We start from the raw sequence: 21,264 nt of genomic DNA on the forward strand, positions 1-21,264 counted from the left end.
CTTGACCTTATTTTTTGTCCCGACTCAGCGCGTGTCATGAATGGACCGTATAATTTTTGTTTACTTTTACTCTCCAAGGAGTCTCAAGTAGCAAGAAAAAAGTTACCGTTTGAAAAAATATTTATCATGGACAAATGTTAAAGCACAGACGAGAAAATCTTTAAGACTGTCAAACTTTATAAAAAGTCAGGCACTTTAGATGGCACCATTGCGCAAAGACCTCGCATAATCAGTCCCATTTCTTTAGGATTTTAGACGTCTATAACTATAACTAAATTTACTAAGGAATTTCACAGTGACAGTGCACGCGTCAGCGACGCAGCAGCAATGCTGCAACGCACACACTACAGTAGCCATCCGAATATCGCCTTTAAACTAAAGGTATATAAGGCCGGCAACGAACTTACAACTTCTCTGGTTTTGCGGGTGTCCATGGGCGACGGTAATCGCTTTCCATCAGGCTATTCGTCTGCTCGTTTGCCTCTTAAAAAAACCTTACAAAATTAAACTGAAACATGTTGACGCGACGCCACCTACAACAATGACGAGGAGCGGAACCCAGCTCTGTATGGAGACTAGCAGTCTCTATTAATTATGTGTCTCGTTCTACAGACATGGCTTCAAATTAGTAAGTACTTGCATTGTTTACCTCATTACGATGTTTATGTTTGTGTGGACACGCATTTCGTTGACATGATTTTAAAAATAAATAACATTTTGGAAAGCGCATTTTGTCAAGTCTAAAAAAAATAACGGATTTTATGTTTGCGTCAAAGAAGCCTCAAGTTTTGATAGTTAAAGAACAATATTGAAACAGCTCGGTTTCATTAAGATTTTTGCTACCTGTTTGTCAACTAGTAATGTAATTAAATACTTATGTCTTTTTAGGTTACCCAAGTACAGGGCATCGCTTATACAAAAAAAAACCGGCCAACTGCGAGTCGGACTCACGCACCGAGGGTTCCGTACTTTTTAGTATTTGTTGTTATAGCGGCAACAGAAATACATCATCTGTGAAAATTTCAACTGTCTAGCTATCACGGTTTATGAGATACAGCCTGGTGACAGACAGACAGACGGACAGACGGATTTGGACAGACGGACAGACGGACGGACAGACGGACAGACGGACAGCGACAGCGGAGTCTTAGTAATAGGGTCCCGTTTTTACCCTTTGGGTACGGAACCCTAAAAGAATACCTTTTTATTTATACAAAAATCTTGCGAAATATACATTCCAATGCCGGTTGTAAATTCCCTACGCGCCAAAAATAAATAACCATGTGTCCAAATTTGTTTATAATTAGGTTATGTTTAGGCATTTTTGGCGGGCTTCCTGTTTCAAACGCGAACGTGTACTTGTTGCCGTTAAAATCAGATAGTACAGCGTACGCGCAGCTCGTAAAGCTGGTGCTATGCCCCACTAGATAGTACAATACTAATACAAAATACAAAATTCTTTATTTAATAAATTAGCTTTACAAAATGATCTAATGATCAGCTTTGGACACTGGAGGCTTTGGTCATTTTTTCCTTCGTATATGACATTTATTTCAGTCTATGATCTAAGGGGATGGAGCCGCTCAGTAAGCATAAATGCCTGTGTCGGGAGACACCGCTCTTCCTTAAATACATACAGTACATGTTGTTTCGTCTTTTAGCGTTCTTCTGCGTGATTAAATTATCCTCGTTTGTAGTGAATTGTAATTAATCAACAGCTTACCCGCTTTCGACTAGTGGGTAGGGTAAAGCGGGTTTTTGGAGTCTTTTTTTAATAAACAATTATTAGGTACAAAATGACAAAGCTTTTGTCTTATACAGAAGTTTGATATTTATTCTGTCGAATGGAATAATTCGTTTGTGAAATCAATTAAAAACTAAAACTTTTAAGCCTTCTCCGTTAGATTGCCTGCTTTAGGCCTTCCTCCCTTACTATGCAGTTTTTGAGTACCTACAATTTTACTGCTTTACTCACGTGTATTTTACGTGTGCAAGTAACATGAATAGGTGTATCTTTTGCCGACAGCAAATAAAACCGTGAATTAATATAATGTTAGCATGTCTCACAACAGATTATATATTACTAATACGTAAAAAATGTGCATTTTATCGCACGAATAATTTCGTGGGATGCTTCAATTTAGGACGGCTTCATTTTAGGATGACTCACGTTAGACCGGGCCGTGACCGGGCCGGAGCTTCCGGCGCTTCGTTTTCTATGGAAAGCATCACGTGATCACCTGTCATGTCATAAAAAAGTAAGCGCCGGAAGCTCCGGCCCGGTCACGGCCCGGTCTAACGCAAGTCATCCTTTATTAGCGCTCTTTTTAATTGTATCATGATTACAACGTGTCCGTGTGACCTGAAATACATAGTTATGTAACAACATATTAATATGTAACATAGGTATGTTTGGGTATGTTGTAAAATAAAAGTATGGGAAGCGAAATATTGGTGCATCTTAGGATGAGAGCACTTAATTCTGGTAATGCGAGGCTTTGTATTTAAGCTACATAATACAGACTCTATCGGAGGCAGTCTATGCCGCAACTCGTAAAATGCATGCGTACGATGATTTATTGGGTATTGAGCTATTCCCCAGTTACCAAGAAACAGTAAGTTTACACGAATTTCATTTTCCACCGCCATCTTTTTCTTCTGTATAGTTTTACTGTAGGGGAGACAAAGGAGAGTAGACACAAATTTTACTTTTTTGGTCATAACTATGTTGTATTAGAAGCTATAGATTTAGTGAGCCAGGGCAAAACCCGGGACAACTCTAGCTAGCAATGAGGATTCACGTACCAAAAGATCTCCATCCGCAACCTCTCCATTTTTATCATCACTCGTTATCTTCTCTGCACTCTCTTTCCATGTCTAAATCCCTCTGGAGGTAGACATAGCAATCCATATTCACGTCACCCCGTGGATCATTGTTGGTTGACGTCAAAACATTTCGGCGGGTTGTATGCTTCTGGAGTCTGCTAACATGCTCTGTAACAAGGAAACGATATATTTAGTTTCAGAGATAAATTTATTAACTCGAAGAAAGACTGGCTAAAGGTGATGTAGTAGCTGCGCTTTTTTTTAAACCTGAGTTGGGCTCTATTGCACTAGGGTAATTAGAGCGGTAGGACTGTGTTGGGGGATGGTAGCCTGGGAAAAATCCAGGACCCTTCCGCATCACACGAGACGGTTTTGCTATGCTGATCTAGCTGCTCGAATTTTTCGAAATAATAGTTTGGTTTGAGTGCGCCGACCCCAAGTGAATGGGACAAGGGCTAGCGAATGATGATGACTATTGAGTTAGGTTTGAGTGCACCAAACTTCGTGGTTGTTGTGTGCCGACTGAATGACGTCCCAAGTGTGCAAAATGTTTAAGTTGTTAAACAAGACCAAGTGCGGGTAGTTATAAAAACTCACGCAGCTAGAAGATATTGATGTCAACTTTAGCCAGTGTTTCTTCGGGATCACGTGATCAATGCCGTCCTCGAACTTTGAAGGTAATTTTAAAACTTAGAATATGAACTTCTGAAAACCTACATATAGCAAAAATAATTTTCACTTCATATTCGACAATCCGCTTTTTTTGCATTGCATAGAGTACAACTTCACATATTTTTGTATAGGAATCGAAATTTCCTTTAAATTTTAGTGAACTTTTCCAACTTTATGGAATATTTCCGCAACTTTTACATCTATACCCGGATACCCCGGGACTCCCGGGATATATTTCGTCAAAATGATGTAACTAAATTGCCCAAGCTACTTGCCTAGATAAGAAACCGTACACGAACAACGTGAGAACTGACTCACTGCATAACTGGAGCAGGCAGTTAAGTAAACACGGCCCTAGTAACTTGATTTGAGCCAACTTTGACTAATTGTGAAAATTGGTTTTTAAATTTGATAAAATGGGTGGGAATCTTGATTGATGAGAATTAAATATGCGAATTGAAATTAGTAAGGTTTTTTTTTATACCACGTCGGTGGCAATCAAGCATATGGCCCGCCTGATGGTAAGCAGTTACCGTAGTCTATGGACGCCTGCAACACCAGAGATATTTAAAAACCTGTACACTCTTTTTTTGAAGAACCCCATACTGTAGCCAGGTAGTATATTTCTTGAGAACCATCATCATCATTATCATCATATGAGCCTTTTATCGCCCACTGCTGAGCATAGGCCTCTCTTCGAGTTCGAGTACGCCACTTATCCCCGTCCTGGGCCAATCTCATCCAGAAGTGACCCGCAATCTTCCAAATGTCGTTCACCCGTCCCGTCCGTCGTTCCGTGTCGTTTCATGAGTGTGTATTAAGAAATTTAAGAACACATGAAACTATTCGAAGCATAAGCATATTATAGGAGGCATAAGTATATTTAAAATTATACACGGTGGCTAAAAAATAAGTTCATTCCCGTTGCCAGGGAGGTTTTGGGATTATACTTTTCGCGATTTCGTGGTTGGTCCCATAGTAAAAGTTGCTCAGTATAATCCCAAAACCTCCCTGGCAACGGGAATGCACTTAGTTTTTAGCCAACCTGTATATATAATTATCGTCAGGTGACAACCAAAACTGACTAATTACCACCACAAGTTCATAATCTTCATAGCCATAGTGAACCATATTAGGACTAAAATAAGGTTGATTTTTTTTAAATTATGTTTTAGTAATTCGTGAGTTTTGGTTGTCACCTGACGATTTTTAGTGTTTGTAATTATAAATTTTCTGCAGCAGTATGTATCTGAAAATTATCATTCAGTTGAACAGGAAGTGGTAGGATTTAGGATAAAATTTCTAACAGAACCATTAATAAAACAAACTAAATTTAAACACTGCTTTAAATATTTAACTAACCATTGTCTAACCGTTGATTCAACACGGTTACATTGTGCGCTCGTCTTTTACGATATCACTATCAGCACTGATAACAAAATAGCTATTCATAAGATATGTTGTACTTTACATGTACCCAGTAATAATTGATTCCCAGATTACGCGTAATTGGAAGTTAAAATTATACTGGCAGTTTATATTTTATTGTGTGCGAATGACAGCAGTTATCTATTCATTAGAGACAGGCACACTGGCTGCAGTATTGTAATCATTTGGTAATATTAAACTTTATTTTCATTTCTCATGTTCTGAAAGAGGGTCATTGTTGTTCTAAAAGGCGTGCAGAAAATGATACGTGTCTGCACTAGAGCATTTTACGTTAGTAGTACGTTTTTTTTTTACGATAAGCAATTGAAATTTGAGTTTAAATGGATTTGTTATACAATTTCCATTTTGATATTTGACTCTCCATTCCATAAATAATGATACTATTTCCTAAATTGTTAATTGAAAGTACCGTCAAGAAATACTATAAAAATGTATACTTAGACATGTTTTTGAAAAAATACATGCATTTTTCTTTTCTCGAATTCGAAATGGAAAGTAGAGTGTTAAACTCGGGTTAAAGGCATCATTTCAGCCTCGGACTATGAGCGCCAAAATACCTCGGCAGGAATCAGTGCCTTTCATCCCTTGGTTAACAATCTACCTACCTGTCCTTTTATCAAGAGCGGGAAACTCCGAAGCTTTCAATCATTGGGAGAGCTGTACTAATAAATAAAGAAACCATGTAAATGTACAGGTTATCTAAAAAATCATCTTAATAACTAAGAAAATGGCATAAAAAGTTTAGTGCGAATAAGGTTGAGTTTTTAAAGGCAAGAATCGATCGCGCTTGCTTTCAACAAGCAAGGAATTAACGCCTATAATTTGTATACGAGCAATTTTTATACATAATAAGCATAAGTATGCTTAAAGCTCGCCCAGTGATGTTTAAATCAGAGTAAGACATGTAACACTATACAGCCGCAGCGAATCGCTGTAACACTTGAGTTGTCTACATTAGTAAAGTAAATAATGCGCGAACACAACGCTACTGACACGTCAAAAGAACGCATATATTCATTGAGTTGCTGTAATGACTCGTGAGTTATATTAGGTAAAATATAGGTCCCTCAAACGGTCTGGCTTTAATCTTTTTATCTACCAAAACAAAGACATGGAAAACATTGCTTAATTGCATTTTCCTTAATAATGTACGATGAAACTATAAGTACGATCTATTAGAATGAAGACTACTGGTATTTTTAAGTATAATTTCTACAAAATTTTCATTAGAATTACGAGCAAAAAATATATAATACATATAAGATGCATGTATAAAGTTTTGTATTCAAGCTAGCTGGATTAAAACCTTTCCCACGCGGTTCCAACACTTTTCATGCTTATTCAAGTCCGCTCAGTCACACATTTATTTAATAAAGCACATAAAATCCATAAATCATAATATAATAATTTTATTTGTGTGAATAGGGTCAGATTCAGATTACATTGTTATAATATTATAGGTATGCAATCATATATTTCTGTTATTCCTATTTATATTATCCATTGCATTAACCAATGCAGCACTGCACTTTACGATACGAAACATAATTATACTGGTATGTAGATCTAAAACCAAAAACTATGCTTTAAAAACTTACCTCAATCGATCAAATTAAGTCCTTAACGTAACGTAAAATTCAAGGAACACGCCTAGATATAAAAAAAATATATACACAGTTCTGAGTTCAATAAGAATTCAATAAATATAACATATTATAACCTAAAACTTTTGCCGCTAAAGTTTCAAAACTTTTTTTAAATTCGGATTCCCCGCGTTTGGCCACGAAGGGCATGCGCGCCCGTACGCCCGTGTATGTTGCCTTTACCCGACTGGACGGACTGGACGATAATATGGCTTCTAATGTGTGCTCAAGCAGGTTATAATTAATAATGCCGGAAAACTGGAGCTGGCTGGTTAGGCTTAGATATCCCTTGATTATTAAACAATGAATCGGCGGTGATTGATTTAACGATTTTTGGCATACCTACCTACGCGGAATGCTCAGCTTGCGGTACATACCGCGATTTTTACTGAAAACAGCAGACAGTATTTTTGCACGATGTGCTATATAGGCGGTATACCTAACCTTTTTTTATATACTTATACGTTATACCCTTTTGGTTAGGCATTATATGTCTTATAAGTAAAAGGTTTTAACAAGAAAAAGAAACTAAAAATGTCAACGTTACCTACAATTTAGCTTTACATATATGTATAGCTATACATGATGATTCATGAGACGTGAGCAGGACTAATCCTGCACACTCAGTAACTGTTGATTAATCGATCACCGTCGTATTTAATTGAAACATTCCGCACTTTTTCTGATTTTTTAACATTTTGGTGAGACAAATCTAATTCTCTACAATCATGGCTACCCTACAATAGCTAATTAATAAATATAAAACCTCTTTAACCGTAATGACAGCATTTTGATTATAAAGAAAATAAACTGTCAAACTTGAGTGACATACGAGTTTTCAAAAGTAAGCACTGATGAGAGACTGACTCAATTTGACACAGAATATCGATAGTTTAGTACTTACTTATTTTAATTTTAAGGCGACCATGCATGTCGTAAATAAATTAATTACTTTTTTTTCCAACACGACTAAAAAATTAACGTTAATCTCACTAATACTGACACGAAACAGTTGCTTGTAATTTACGAAATGCGCAGTGTTGATCCTGCTCACGTCTTCTGAATCACCCCGTATAGACGACGAATTTTAATTTAACTCGTTTGGCTGAATGCGCCAAGAGCGTGATGCCATAAAACTAATTAAATTCAATTAATTATAAAGATACTTAGACATGAAGACAGTTACCAGTTACCTGTAGGTAACCCCGGGATGGGCTGCAAATTGTAAAATAGACGGAGAACCCGAGTGAGAACCATCTGGTACTCGTCAGTCTAGTTTTCCCTTTCTTTCACTTATTCAATTCGATGCGGCATGCATTTCCCTTTTTGACAATGTCTATGTCAAAACATAGAACTAATCGAAAATGTTCGCAACGCTATATGCACTTTGCTTCAGGAAACCACTACATCTTAACAATTAAGTCATGCTTAGATATTTGTGAGCACCTCTGTCATTCAAAACTATCTGATGTAGTTGTAGAATTGGCAATAATTCTTTTATTGCTAATAAAAGCTTATGTGGCCAGCAAATTGATCAGCTGTCGAATTCGTTTACGATATCATTTATCATTCAATGATTTTAAATACTTTCATCGTCATCTATTAAACTTGGTTGGTATGCAAAATGTCGAAAGAGAGAAAAAGAGAAAAAGCGAGAGAGAGTCATCAAACATATCGGAGCATCGAAGGTCCTCAAAATCAGAAAATGCACTTTAACGTCTTTATAATAGAGGCTTTATTTAGATAAAATGGCCGCTCCGATATATATGATTACGATCGTACATTCATTGGCCTGACAGCAATCGCAACATATTTTGTAAATTCACGATTCATTCATTCAACAACGATAGAAATGAGTAGTTTTTGTATTTTTTTATTGCGTTCCTTCCCTACGAGCGTGGGCTCAAAGTACCAATGATATACATTCTCATTTAAAGCCGACATAATAAGAATCTAGAATATTTAAAGGCCGAGTTTAAAAACAATTAAATTTAAAAGCGAATTCGTGTGCTTTCCTAAATAGATAATGGGCAATTTATTAGTACCTCATTTATTATTTTTACTGCTGGCGTCACAATCATCAGTATACACATAGCTTATTAGTAAGACAAGGACCGAGTTGCCTAAGAAGTTCATAGTGAGTTACGCCTTTGTTTTACTGGGTTCTTGAATACAGCACCTTGGAATAGGCGTCTTTATTAACATTCCTGGCGCACCAATGTTTAAGGCATCTTAAATAAATTATAATCGAGGTCAGAAATGTAGTTGGTCAAGTGGACTTCTATCTGGGCATCCCTGGGTGGTAGTTACTTTAAAAACAGTATTTAATTTATTTTACGCTATTATGTAATAACCGACTCCAAAAAAGGCGAAGATTATACTGATTGTTTATAGAGTAAGACCAAGTTAACTCGAATGTCGAGAGGAGCTTAACTCGATAGGCAAGCAAAGAAATGTCACGGTGGCATGGGTACCAGGACACCAGGGAGTAACGGGAAATGAGAAAGCGGACGAGCTGGCGAGGATAGGGGCGGAGACGGGATATTATATAGGTCCGGAACCGGCTGCGCTTATGTCAGCGGATGTCACGAAGGGAGTCATAGAGAAGGTAAAAGAGATCGAAGCACAGAGAGGATGGGAAGAAGATACTGGATGCAGACAGTCGAAGATGATGATTAAAGATATAGATCACAGGAGAACCAGGTATCTTTTGAAGCTAGGTAAGAGCAGTCTGAGACTACTGACAGATATTATTACAGGTCATAACACACTCAACAGACATCTTAAGATAATGGAAATTAGTAGAGACGCCTCCTGTCCACATTGTGGTAAGGAGGACACTAGCTTACACTTACTAGCAGAATGTATTATATGTATGCGGCACCTCGATATAATACATTCGGTAGAGACACACTGAAAGAAAACGAACTAAAGGACGTCGAACTTAACGTCCACGTCCTTCTGTTCTGCAGGAAAACAAGAAGATTTGAGGAAAAAAGTGTGGAAAAGCGGGACAGTAACCTGCAACTCCAACTTCAGGGAACTGGGCTGAATGAACGCGACACGTGATCGACAGCCCGCGCACTTTACTTGTTTTAGTGGATGACACTCGTAGCATGCAAATAAACTTAATAAATAAATATTTCTTCATATGTTTTTAACTCTGATCACAGGATCTAAAATGATCTAATGTATTCACGTCATAAGACTTGTTGATGTCTAGTAATTTCTTTGAACAATTTGAACGCAGACTCGTAATAAGTTAAAATACTCAGAATCTCAAGACACGGAAACGCATTTGACAAATTCAATGGCCTCTGTAAATTATTCACTTCCCGGCTGTTGTTAGACTGTTGTGTAATTTACCTAAAACGTATTGCGTTTATAACTAAATATTGTACGCTTTTTGTTAGAGGCTAAAGGAAGAGCTTAAATACCTTCGAAGACAGGTAAGAAATGCTTGGATATTATGCAAAATTTAGCTAGTACTAAGGTAACGGATTGTGATGGAAAGCTAGTTGGATGTATAGAAAAGCTCTAAAAAGCAGTAAAATACAAGAACAATTTTATAAGGCAAAAACAATTATTAAAGCTTATTAAATTTTCATCAGCACATACGTCAAATTAATAGCTTAATACTGAATTACTTAAGGTTAGACCAAGAAAAGTCTGCAACGATTTTGATATCACACACAGTGCAAGTGTTATTTATAAGTACGTCAATTTCATAGTTTGTGTATGTAAGAAAAAAAGAAAAACAAATACAGTTTCTACTTATAACATTAACTATACAATTTAAAAGAAATTTAAAAACAGACACACCATATTTTTTCTATATCACTTCCAAAACGATTTAAATCATACATTGATGTGCTTGTTTGTGTACTTATTGGTCAATTGGATTAGGTGACACATTAGTATACAAGAAATATAGATGTATGTACTCTAGTACATACATATATATATATACATACATATATTTTTAGTTAACACTTTATTTTAGCAGGCAGTTAAAAACTACAAAGAACTACAGTTGGTTCCAAAGCGCTTCCTCCTTAACGCATTCCTCCAATACTTCACAGTATAACTAGTCGAACATTATTAGACCCACGCATGGTGGTCCAGCACTTTTCATTACCGACAACAAAGCACCCGTTACTTTCCCGATAACATTTTATTGTCTCAATATCCTATTTCGCCCACATCCATTAACCCCCAAATATGGGTAATCCCACTTAAACTTAACGAACTCTTGTAAACAAAACACTATCCTGGATTTAGGAGTCGATTTAGAGTAATCTAGATAAGTGTAAGGATATGGTAATGAAAGTTGAGGACAATACGTAATTTGTGGGCATCGATGACCAATATCGATGGTAGGAAGAAATGAAGTACTGAGGCAATCAGATATATAAGAGTAGCAAACGTGCTCAATAAAATCAGATAGTGTCATATGGGGCTCTTTAGAATATAAATGGAGCTATTAAAAACGATAATAACTATTAGTTACCAGTAGTCTGAAACCATATTTACGAAGTAATTTTACCATCTTAAATTATTATTAGGAACAAATATTTTATCCATAGCGGAGGCTAGTCGATTTACTTGCCTATTAAACTTAGCGCACTTTGCTACCCTACACCAGTAATTGCTTAATATCGACAATAACTACTTCAACATTTTGTAATGATCATACAAAGTATTAAAGATAGGTACCTATCTCTAATACAAATATTTAATCAAATTGATAAATTAAAGAGAAAGTTATCCTTGAATTAGAGAAAGGATCCACTGAGTCACGCTCGTCATAATAAATATTGATTTAGTACAGATGTTATAATTATCAATGTAAAGCACTTCTGTTGCTATAATTGGCGTTTAGAAGATTTCTCTAAGACTCTTCAGGAGTTTCCTATCATGATTTTTCTAACGTTGTTAGTATGTACCAGCGTTTCTCTACGGATGACGTTACTCTAATCCAAATATTTGACACAAGCACTGGTTTTTGCGAAAGTAACTACCATTTGATCTTTCAATCCAGAGGAAAAAGTAGACATTATTGGGACTAGTTCGGTTTACTCATGTTTTCCTTCACCGAAAACCTATTGTTTAATTTCAAATGCTGTTTCGTACATTTGTTCCATCAAACTGTTTGGTACGATCGGGGGCTCAAACCCGCGAGCTTCGGCTTTAAGGATGACTCACGTTAGACCGGGCCGTGTCCGGGCCGGTGCTTCCGGCGCTTACTTTTCTATGACATGACAGGTGATCACGTGATGCTTTCCATAGAAGACGAAGCGCCGGGAGCTCCGGCCCGGACACGGCCCGGTCTAACGTGAGTCATCCTTTAAAGTCGCCCGATTTACCGCTAGACTACCAACACTTTCCTTTTTTTAGGTAGGTTAACGAATTTAACACGAAACTGATGTTCCCATCCTCTATGAATATTTTAAATCATTTTGACTCAATAGTTTATATTTTACTAACAACGTCATCTAATAAATAAGTTAACTTCAACTTTGACAATCTTTTATGCAACATACTTTTCGACAATAGCCGACAAAGTGTGATGATTGCACATGGAGCAACCGCAACTTTATTTGCCTTCTATCACCCATTTCTTTCGTTCCAATTTCAATCCTACGGTGAATCACATTAAGTAGTTTTCTGCGTAAAATTATTTCAAGGGTTTAAATGTCCGATGAGACTATAACCATTTGCCCAAACAGCTTGAATTAGAGACATGATGCACGTTAGGGCTTATTAGCGGAGTTAGGAAGGGCAGTTACCTTTGACCCTACTCGATACTGTGAATTTGACAGATTTCGGTGCATAGTGTGAACTGTATGTACATAGTGTATATCGTTTAAATATTAAAAGTACTTTAGGGCTCGGCATTTGTCTAGCACTAAACCTATTATGAAAGATATCTATCTTTGCTATTATGTACTTACTGGGTTTGGTTAAAGTAGGCGAAAATATAAACCGAAAAATGGTTGTGAACCATTTTTCGGTTTATATTGTGCTAAGTTAACTTGTGCTAAGTCGCAAATGTGTTTAGAATGTTAATTTATATATTTTTACTTGTCATCAACATCTTGAACTACTTTCTTGAAAATAAATGTGTAGGTACTTACATGTGTATGTAAACCTGAAACCGTGCAATTTTATGGTCATAATGTCCATGTCACTATTATTTCAGTGGTAAATTCATTAAGAACCTAAATAAAATAAAATTGCATATTATGCAATACAAGGACCTCTTTTTGATTAATAAATATCTCAAACGTCTATAATATCCTTAGACACTTAGGACTTTTGTCTGCCAATAGTGTTATCAACGTCTTACACAAAAACCACATTAGTTAATGCGCGCGTCAATGTCCATAATACGTTGATTTAGAATTTGTTATCGCTTGTTTTCGCTGTTATATCGTTATGGTGTAGCTGTAACCGCACTTCACCTTCTTGCTAGTAAAGGTAGTTAGTGACACACGCTCGCTTTCTTGGTCGTTATTCGCATCGCTTAACCGCAGTTGAACATTCGCCTGTCACGAACCAGAAAGTATTTTTTATGAAACCTTCTGCATTTGTAAAATAGCTAATTAATAGGTATCACTGAAATGATGTTTATGTTTTATTGTTGTAGTTTTATCCAGAAAATTGAAATCACGCACCGTATTTTACGGTTATTTTCACTATCAAAGATGGCCAGGTTCTAGTTGTCACAAGATTAATACCTACCTACTCATAGTTTTGCGGTGGATTGACGCCAGCAGCAATGCACGTGGTTTTTATGATGTTGTATGACTGCGACTCTTCATTCGTTTTCCAAATAAGAGAAAGAGATGCAAAAGGTATGTTTAGCCAATACGGCCCTGTGTGTTGCTGGCATGAGTCAAACTTTGGTTTAAACTGTTTAAAGTCTACACTTAGTTAAGTTCTAGGAACACAATGGTGGTCAGGACAAGTAACCGCAGGTGTTTAACTCGCTATAAAATTTAGACATCGCGTTTTAGGTTAGGTTTTATGACAGCATATTTTGCGGATTTGAAAACTCTTGGTAGCGAACTTTCACTGGTAAAAAGTTATATTGAACGTGCCTAAATGATGGGCATTGAGAGTTAAGCTTTGTTAATAAAACGGTATTCGCTCCTACGGTTGGTTTCTAATCGTTAGGTAGGATGGACATTATGTTTAACGATTGTTAAAAATGTACATGCATACTATAGTAGAATAGTACCATTTAAATCGTAACGAACAACGATATTGCTAAGATACGTTTGCAAAATCAAAATGTTATAACTCTACGTAGTTAAATGCAAGCCCAGCACTCCCAGCAGTGGGATTACATATACCCTAAGTTGGTATCATACGTTTATTATATGTCAACTTTTACTTTATATAGTAGAGGTATTTTAGCAAAACCAAAAATTAATCTCAACTTTAATGGTTTAATCACATTCTGACTTCGCATTCAACTAAGTAAAACTCGAGTTTTTAACGCGTTTCGGAAGTCATAACATAACTTTTCACTGGTAATAACGTTACTTTACACAAAACTGGATGCCATGTCACGAGATATTTTAAAACAAGTCGATGTGAGCCCAGCGAATGAATACCACTGGATGCACAATCTATCGCCATTAATCTGGAATGTGGCCGCCCATTGATGTTTGCTTTACTTTGTAATCAAAGCGGTTTTACTGTTTTTAGTCTTAAAATTTTTTCACTGACCAAACATTGTACTATTCTATATAGGATCAAGTTTTCAAGTTTACTCTAAATTAATTGATTTCTTTTAAACAGTTATTTGCCTACTGTTAATAAAATCCTGTGCTATAAATGCCTTCCGATGTGTATTGACACGATAACTTCATTTTAACTGCAGCTGCACACTAAGTGTGGTTCAGTGCGCTATTTATTTATTTCAGCTCTCAATAAGACACCTACAGAATTTGCACTAATTAGTATAATGTGTACCTAAACTTTAACGTCAGGTTCAGTATATCACATTATAAATAAGCTAATCGCACCAAATACTATCTAGCCAGTCTAGAACATTTAATAGTCACCAAGACCTAGGCAATCAAATAAACAAGCTTATTACAATGTCATTGACTCTGAAATCACGGGTGTCCAATAGTTCTATAATTATTCAACCGCAGAAACCAAACTAAAGCTAAACAGCACACAGAAAATTTCAAATGAGCATTTGCAATAAAATTATCAATACAAATATGAATCTTATTTTCTCAGTAAGAAGGTTTAAAAAGCCGTAACGAGGATTGTCGTATTTCAGTCAACTCAAACTTCCACCATAAGGCACTTATGACATTCTTTATTAGAGGTTGGCCTATCAAACAGAGCATATCTATTTATCGTTCACTTCAATTATTTCCTATGTCAACCTTGCCAGGCTGGGACGATTTGCAAGTCGTAAAACTTGATTTTTGTGATTGTTTCATAGTTTCAATCAATTGGGTGTCGGGGAAAGCCTTGATTTGATATTTGTCAATCATGGAAGAAAAACGACGATCCATTTTCTACCAACGAACGATGACATAACCAAGGAGGAGTTCTGGCCGAAAAGTGTCAAGTTCCGGCGGTTCCAGCCATAATTGTTTGGTTTTTGTTTCAGGATATATTTTGTAATAATATGTATGCTAGTTTTAAGGTAAGTATTTATTTACGTGATCCAATAGTTGCCTGATAATAAAGATATTCATTTTCATTTCATAACGATGACATTGCCAGTATTTGACATTGCAAATCCGACTCTTCCGACTCTTGGTCCGACTCTATATTTTTTTCAATAATAATGGAGTTGCCTCACTTGGTTGGCAGTGTTGGCACATGCCATGCAGAGGTAATTTGGTCCAACTAACACATTTTAATATGCAAGCCCATCAACATCGTAAACCCAGTTAAGTGCAGCCTCGATTGCAATTGATCACTTTATTGTCTTGGGTCAATCCGTGACGTGAATTACAATACGTCCCACAAAAGCTGTATATTTCAAAATGGGTATTTAGTGTTGACAGAGACAAAATAATGATAGGTAGTCAATTTCTACAGATGTATTTATTGTAGATAGCGTCTCCTTAGCTTTTTTTTAATACCACGTCGGTAGCAAAATACGCCCGCCTACTGTTGATAAGCGGTCACCGTTCCCTATAGAAGCCTGCAACTACATGCGTTTTTCCAGTCCTTAAAAACCTGTATACTCATTTTTTGAAGAACCCCATACTGTAGTCCTTCGAGAAAACTTGGGCAGGGAGCTCATTCCACAGACACAGCTACATAACAGCTAGCACAGCGGGAAGAAATTCCTCTTCAACCGCACAGTGCGCGACCATTTAGGTTCTAGGGTGTGAGAGAACATCCTGCTGACGGTGAGCTAGTGCCCATTTCAACTCCCTTAAAAAGCTCTTTCGTACATCCATAGTGAGGGGAGACAAAATAAGAACTCGATGAGACAAAGTGGTTATGCTTCGATGGAAACATGACAACCGTCGTAACTTTGTAGGTATGAGTAAAGGTTGGCAGTCGTTGTTAATCAATTGTCTCTGGTGGCTGAAATAATGGTAAACCGGTTCATTGGGGGAATTAACGAGTTGTATAATTCTTTTATCCCTTTTAATTATAAAATGGATCATTGAGCAAACCAATTTGGTTTCCGGGAGCAATTTTGGCTTTATTGATAGTTAATTTGGCTTTGGGCGACTTGTTTATCGGAATCATTCATATAGTTTATAAATAAAATATTATATATTTATATCATCATCATCATCATGTCAGCCGATAGACGTCCACTGCTGGACATAGGCCTCCCCCAAGGCTCGCCACTCCGACCGATCCTGTGCCGCTCGCATCCACCGAATTCCCGCGACCTTCACCAGGTCGTCGCTCCATCTCGTTGGAGGCCTACCGGCAGTTCGTATTCCGGTACGCGGACGCCACTCCAGAACCTTCCGGCCCCACCGGCCATCAGTTCTGCGAGCAATGTGCCCCGCCCACTGCCACTTAAGGTTTGCAATTCTGCGAGATATGTCGGTGACCCTAGTTCTACTGCGGATATCATCATTTCTGACTATCACGCAGAGAAACCCCGAGCATAGCTCTCTCCATTGCCCTCCATATATATAAATATATACATATATATTAAATATTAAAATATCCTTCTCGAGTTTTCGGGCCTCAAACTATCTCCGTAACGTACCACATTTCATCTAAATTGGTTCAGTGTTTTAAGCATAAAAAGGTACAGACAGACAGACAGAGTTACTTCCGCGTTTATAATATTAATATATGTAGTAGGGATTTGATTGCGCATATTTAATGTTACATGTCAACAATCTGAGATCAAAGTCACAAGGCTTACCATCATGTGCCATCATTAATAACTCGGAGCTCTTAATAAAGTGATAATCCCTCGAACCGACAGTAATAATAAGATTAAACTTGTTTCTTAAAGGCATTATGATTGTACAATTGTTGTAATCGGTTTAAGATTACAAAACGTTGATTTTGTTTGTTGATATTGCTCTCGTAATTTAGGAAGAGGCCAATAAATTACTTATATAAATAGAGTAACACGCGGGTAAATAATATATAGAGATAATAATTTTATTGGTATGTACACTAAAAAGATGACATTCGCATGACGACTGCAGCAACCTTTAAGAGGCCCACTGACTATCAGTCCGCCGGACGATATCGGCCTGTCAGTTGTTCGGAACTGTCAAATTTTTGTTCTAAAATTATTATTATTGTTAGTACAAAAATTTGACAGTTCCGAACAACTGACAGGCCGATATCGTCCGGCGGACTGATAGTCAGTGGGCTCCTTAACTGTTGTACCGTCTGTTGCAGCGGTGATGCGAGCAATTATATAGAAATATAATAAATGATTTGATATTAATTGTAATAATTGTTTTGTAATGTTATTAATTGTATTATTGTTATCCTTAATTGTAGAAATGACTTGTAAATGTAAATATTTACCAATAAATATCATATCATATCATGTCACTATGTATTTCTTTGTCAAATTGCGTTAAGTACCTAGGCGTACGGGTGGAGTCGGAGCGCATTTCACATGCGTACGGCCGCAAGCCGGTCGGCTCCTCGTGGATGCGGACGGCTCCGGACGCACTCGATTGCTTCTGCCAGACATAATGTATAGGCTCATTGAAAATGCGTTTCGGCGCGGCCCGACTCCAGCCGGTTGGTGGGAATCGTACGCTACTGTCGCGATTAAAACATTCATTTCATACCATCATTATTTTTATCAAGGTAATTGACTGTGACATCTTCCGCCTCGGCGCTGCAGCAGTAATGCTACTGCAGCTGCACTCGCCATCCTAATGTAACTTTTAAAAGGTCTATAAATTATTGAATTTTATTTGGACTAGCATATCTACATTACAAAAATTCAGTCACGTGAAGTCTAGTCGAGCTCAACCAACTTCTTATAAACTCGCCACGTGCCTTACCAGTTAGGTTTAAACACTGAATTGTCAGCTGAAATACACATGCATGCGAGATTTCAAGCCAAGCGTAAAATTAGCGCCTAGCAATATTTGAAATATTTAACTCGTCGTCTTGTATACACACAGTTTGAATAAACACTTGTGTTAGCCATTATCTCACTCGGTCTGATCAGTGGGGATCAGTAGCGAGCAGTCCTGTTGGAGGCTAAGACACACTTTGGGTCGCTGCGCCAGAGGAGTAAGGAAGTAAGTTAGCCATTAAAAAAATACTAGTGATATACCTATACCTATGTCACACGTCTCATTTATTGTTTGATAAGGCGACCATGGGCTACCTATAGTAACCACTATCCATCAGATCGGCCTTAAGCTTATTTGCCACTACGTTTTTGTGCTGTAAACAGAAAGTATTTCCGAAAATATTTTGCATAGGTTGTTTAGAATAGGGTAGGTTATGTTAGGTTTGTTTTATAATTATTCAAAAATTTTAAGTTTTCGCAACAATTATGCGAAATGAGTTTTAAGCGTCACATTACATTAGGACAATCAATTATTATGCGACCCGATATAGACCCGTCACTCTGCTCTCTACCCAAGAACTCAAACTTGTAGACACTTTCCAATTAGGTCGTAAAAAAATTACGAGCCTCCAAATCCTTTTTTAACCAGTTCGATACTTAGAGCGCGATTAATCTAATCATAACACTGGCTATATAATAATCGTATAAATAATTAAATTATCGGGCCAGTGCAGAGGAATGCAGTCGGAAAACCGTGTACATCTAGCGGAGGTTTCATGATAGAGGGGAATAGGCTTTTAAGAATTCTTTGAATTAAGATTCTCATTTCCAGTTCAATTTATTTATTTTATTTATTGTTTAAGTCAAGTAAATTTCGTGGTTTAACAGATATTTCCAAACATAATCAATGTACCTATTGTAGGGATCACATTATTATGTTTTGTAAATATTAACGGAACTAGTCATTTTTATCAAGAAAAAGTGTAATTTTTTTTAAAACCTACTTTTTGTATGGTTGAATGGTCACAACAATGAGAGTACTTTTTTTTAAAAGAACAACAACAAATGGAACCTTTTCTAAAACTGGATTTTTTGAAAAGGAAGACGAAATTATATAATCAAAAATAATAAAAATAAACCTTAATCACATAAGAAGCAAACTGAAAATTCTCATAATACTCTAATAATGATCGCGTTCACAGAAGAAAACATCCTGTATAGGTGCCCGTTTGACGCTGACTGCAGCCAGAGGGCCGAAATCACTCGGCTATCGTATCTATATGCATAGAGTAACTTATACTAGAGCGTTACTGTCATAGTAAATTTTGTAACCCCAGTAAATTCACTGCCATCTGTCGACACACTTTAAAACTAAAAATGAAGATTTATAAAAATACGATATTTGAATATTTAAATATAATATTGTCTTCGGTTACCGCGATAGTTACTCATGAAATAAAACTATGCTACAATAATACTAAATCTTCTCGGGTCCGTGGTGTAGGGTTGGAGCCGGCATAGTTTATTTTTATCGCGTATATATATATATCTTTACTTGAAAAATAATTATAGTGTATAACTAGCCTTATGAACCGGTTTTTGCATGTACAACCAGCCTTAAAGTTTGTAGTCTATGATTGTTCATTATTTTAGTATGTGGGTATTTTTGCATTTTGTAATTTTTCCTCAGTCACCCGTTGACCACGAACGCTGTAAAGAGTTCGAAACGTCGGGATGTATTATAAATTCAATATACGCGATATAATCCGTTTTCATAGTTTTATTTAAATATAGATAAATGTTTTTTTTTATTTGCATTAATTATTTTTATGATTTTCACCCATGTTCTTTCACCGATATGCGTTAAAATTGTTAAATAACAAACGAAACCGTCAACGCCATCTATACGACTGTAGGCCAAAACTAGTAGCGCTCTCTGAACGAGAATCAAATTTTCTTGATTTTCGAGGCACGTTTTTTCCTTAGACTGTATCTATCTATTACGGAGTTATATCTATCTTTGCTATATGTAAATAAATTTAATTTTACAGCGTGTCTTACATTAATCGGTTGACAGGAACGGGGTAATCGGTTTCGTAATATAGAGTATACGGCCTGTGTTATATGAATAAGGCTACAACTAAATCAGTAAAACCGGCCAAGTGCGAGTCGGACTCGCCCATCGAGGGTTCCGTACTTTTTAGTATTTGTTGTTATAGCGGTAACAGAAATACATCATCAGTGAAAATTTCAACTGTCTAGCTATCACGGTTCATGAGATACAGCCTGTTGACAGACAGACGGACAGACGGACAGTAGAGTCTTAGTAATTAAGAGCGTTATTACATTTCGGCGTTGAGCGAGTTTAGGTATTTTACGCGCTGCGGCGGGCTGTGCGAGCTCCGTATGCCGATCCCTTCTTCCACGTTTTCCCTCTCGCTCGCACTAAAAAGATGGATTAAACAATCTTGATCCTTCGTGAAGCATATTGAAAACAATTATAACGACACTAACTGTGCTTAAATTTTAAAATCCTAATTATTGTTATTTGGTACGAAAATACTAAATCCAGTGCAAAAGTAAGTACTTACTTTTGTATCATAAAAGAATTATTTTATACTAGAAAGAAATTATACTCGCTTGTTTACATGCTTCGTCATTGCATTTGGTACAGGGTAACCGTACAGGTTGGGTAGCGAAACTATTTTAGCTATATGTCGTACCCATTTACGCAAAATAATAATCAGGGTCTGATCATGGAGCTGGAAGGTGGCCATCGGTACCAATCAACCATGCAACTAAACCACATCGTGTTTGGGCTCGTTTGATTCGTCTCGACAAGATGTTTGACGCAAGATAATACTCAGGGTCTGATGATGGAGCTGGAAGGTGGCCACCGGTACCAATCAACCATGCAACTAAACCACATCGTGTTTGGGCTCGTTTGATTCGTCTCTACAAGATCTTTGACGCAACATAATACTCAGGGTCTGATGATGGAGCTGGAAGGTGGCCACCGGTACCAATCAACCATGCAACTAAACCACATCGTGTTTGGGCTCGTTTGATTCGTCTCTACAAGATCTTTGACGCAACATAATACTCAGGGTCTGATGATGGAGCTGGAAGGTGGCCACCGGTACCAATCAACCATGCAAC

The 21,264-nt window shown here is 37.0% G+C and overlaps 1 protein-coding gene across 1 annotated transcript in view; it reads right to left on the reverse strand.

Moving 5' to 3' along the window:
- LOC134749412 (thrombospondin type-1 domain-containing protein 4-like) overlaps nt 1–3,002 on the reverse strand; it is a 54,003-nt gene extending 51,001 nt beyond the window's left edge. Inside the window, exon 1 of the mRNA XM_063684334.1 lies at nt 2,806–3,002. Coding sequence (XP_063540404.1) covers nt 2,806–2,843 — 38 coding nt within the window. The 5' untranslated portion in view covers nt 2,844–3,002. The remainder of the gene's footprint in view (nt 1–2,805) is intronic.
- Nucleotides 3,003–21,264: the final 18,262 nt, after the last annotated feature.

The sequence above is a fragment of the Cydia strobilella genome, chromosome 18 (assembly GCF_947568885.1).
Source record: "Cydia strobilella chromosome 18, ilCydStro3.1, whole genome shotgun sequence".
NCBI lineage: Eukaryota > Metazoa > Arthropoda > Insecta > Lepidoptera > Tortricidae > Cydia > Cydia strobilella.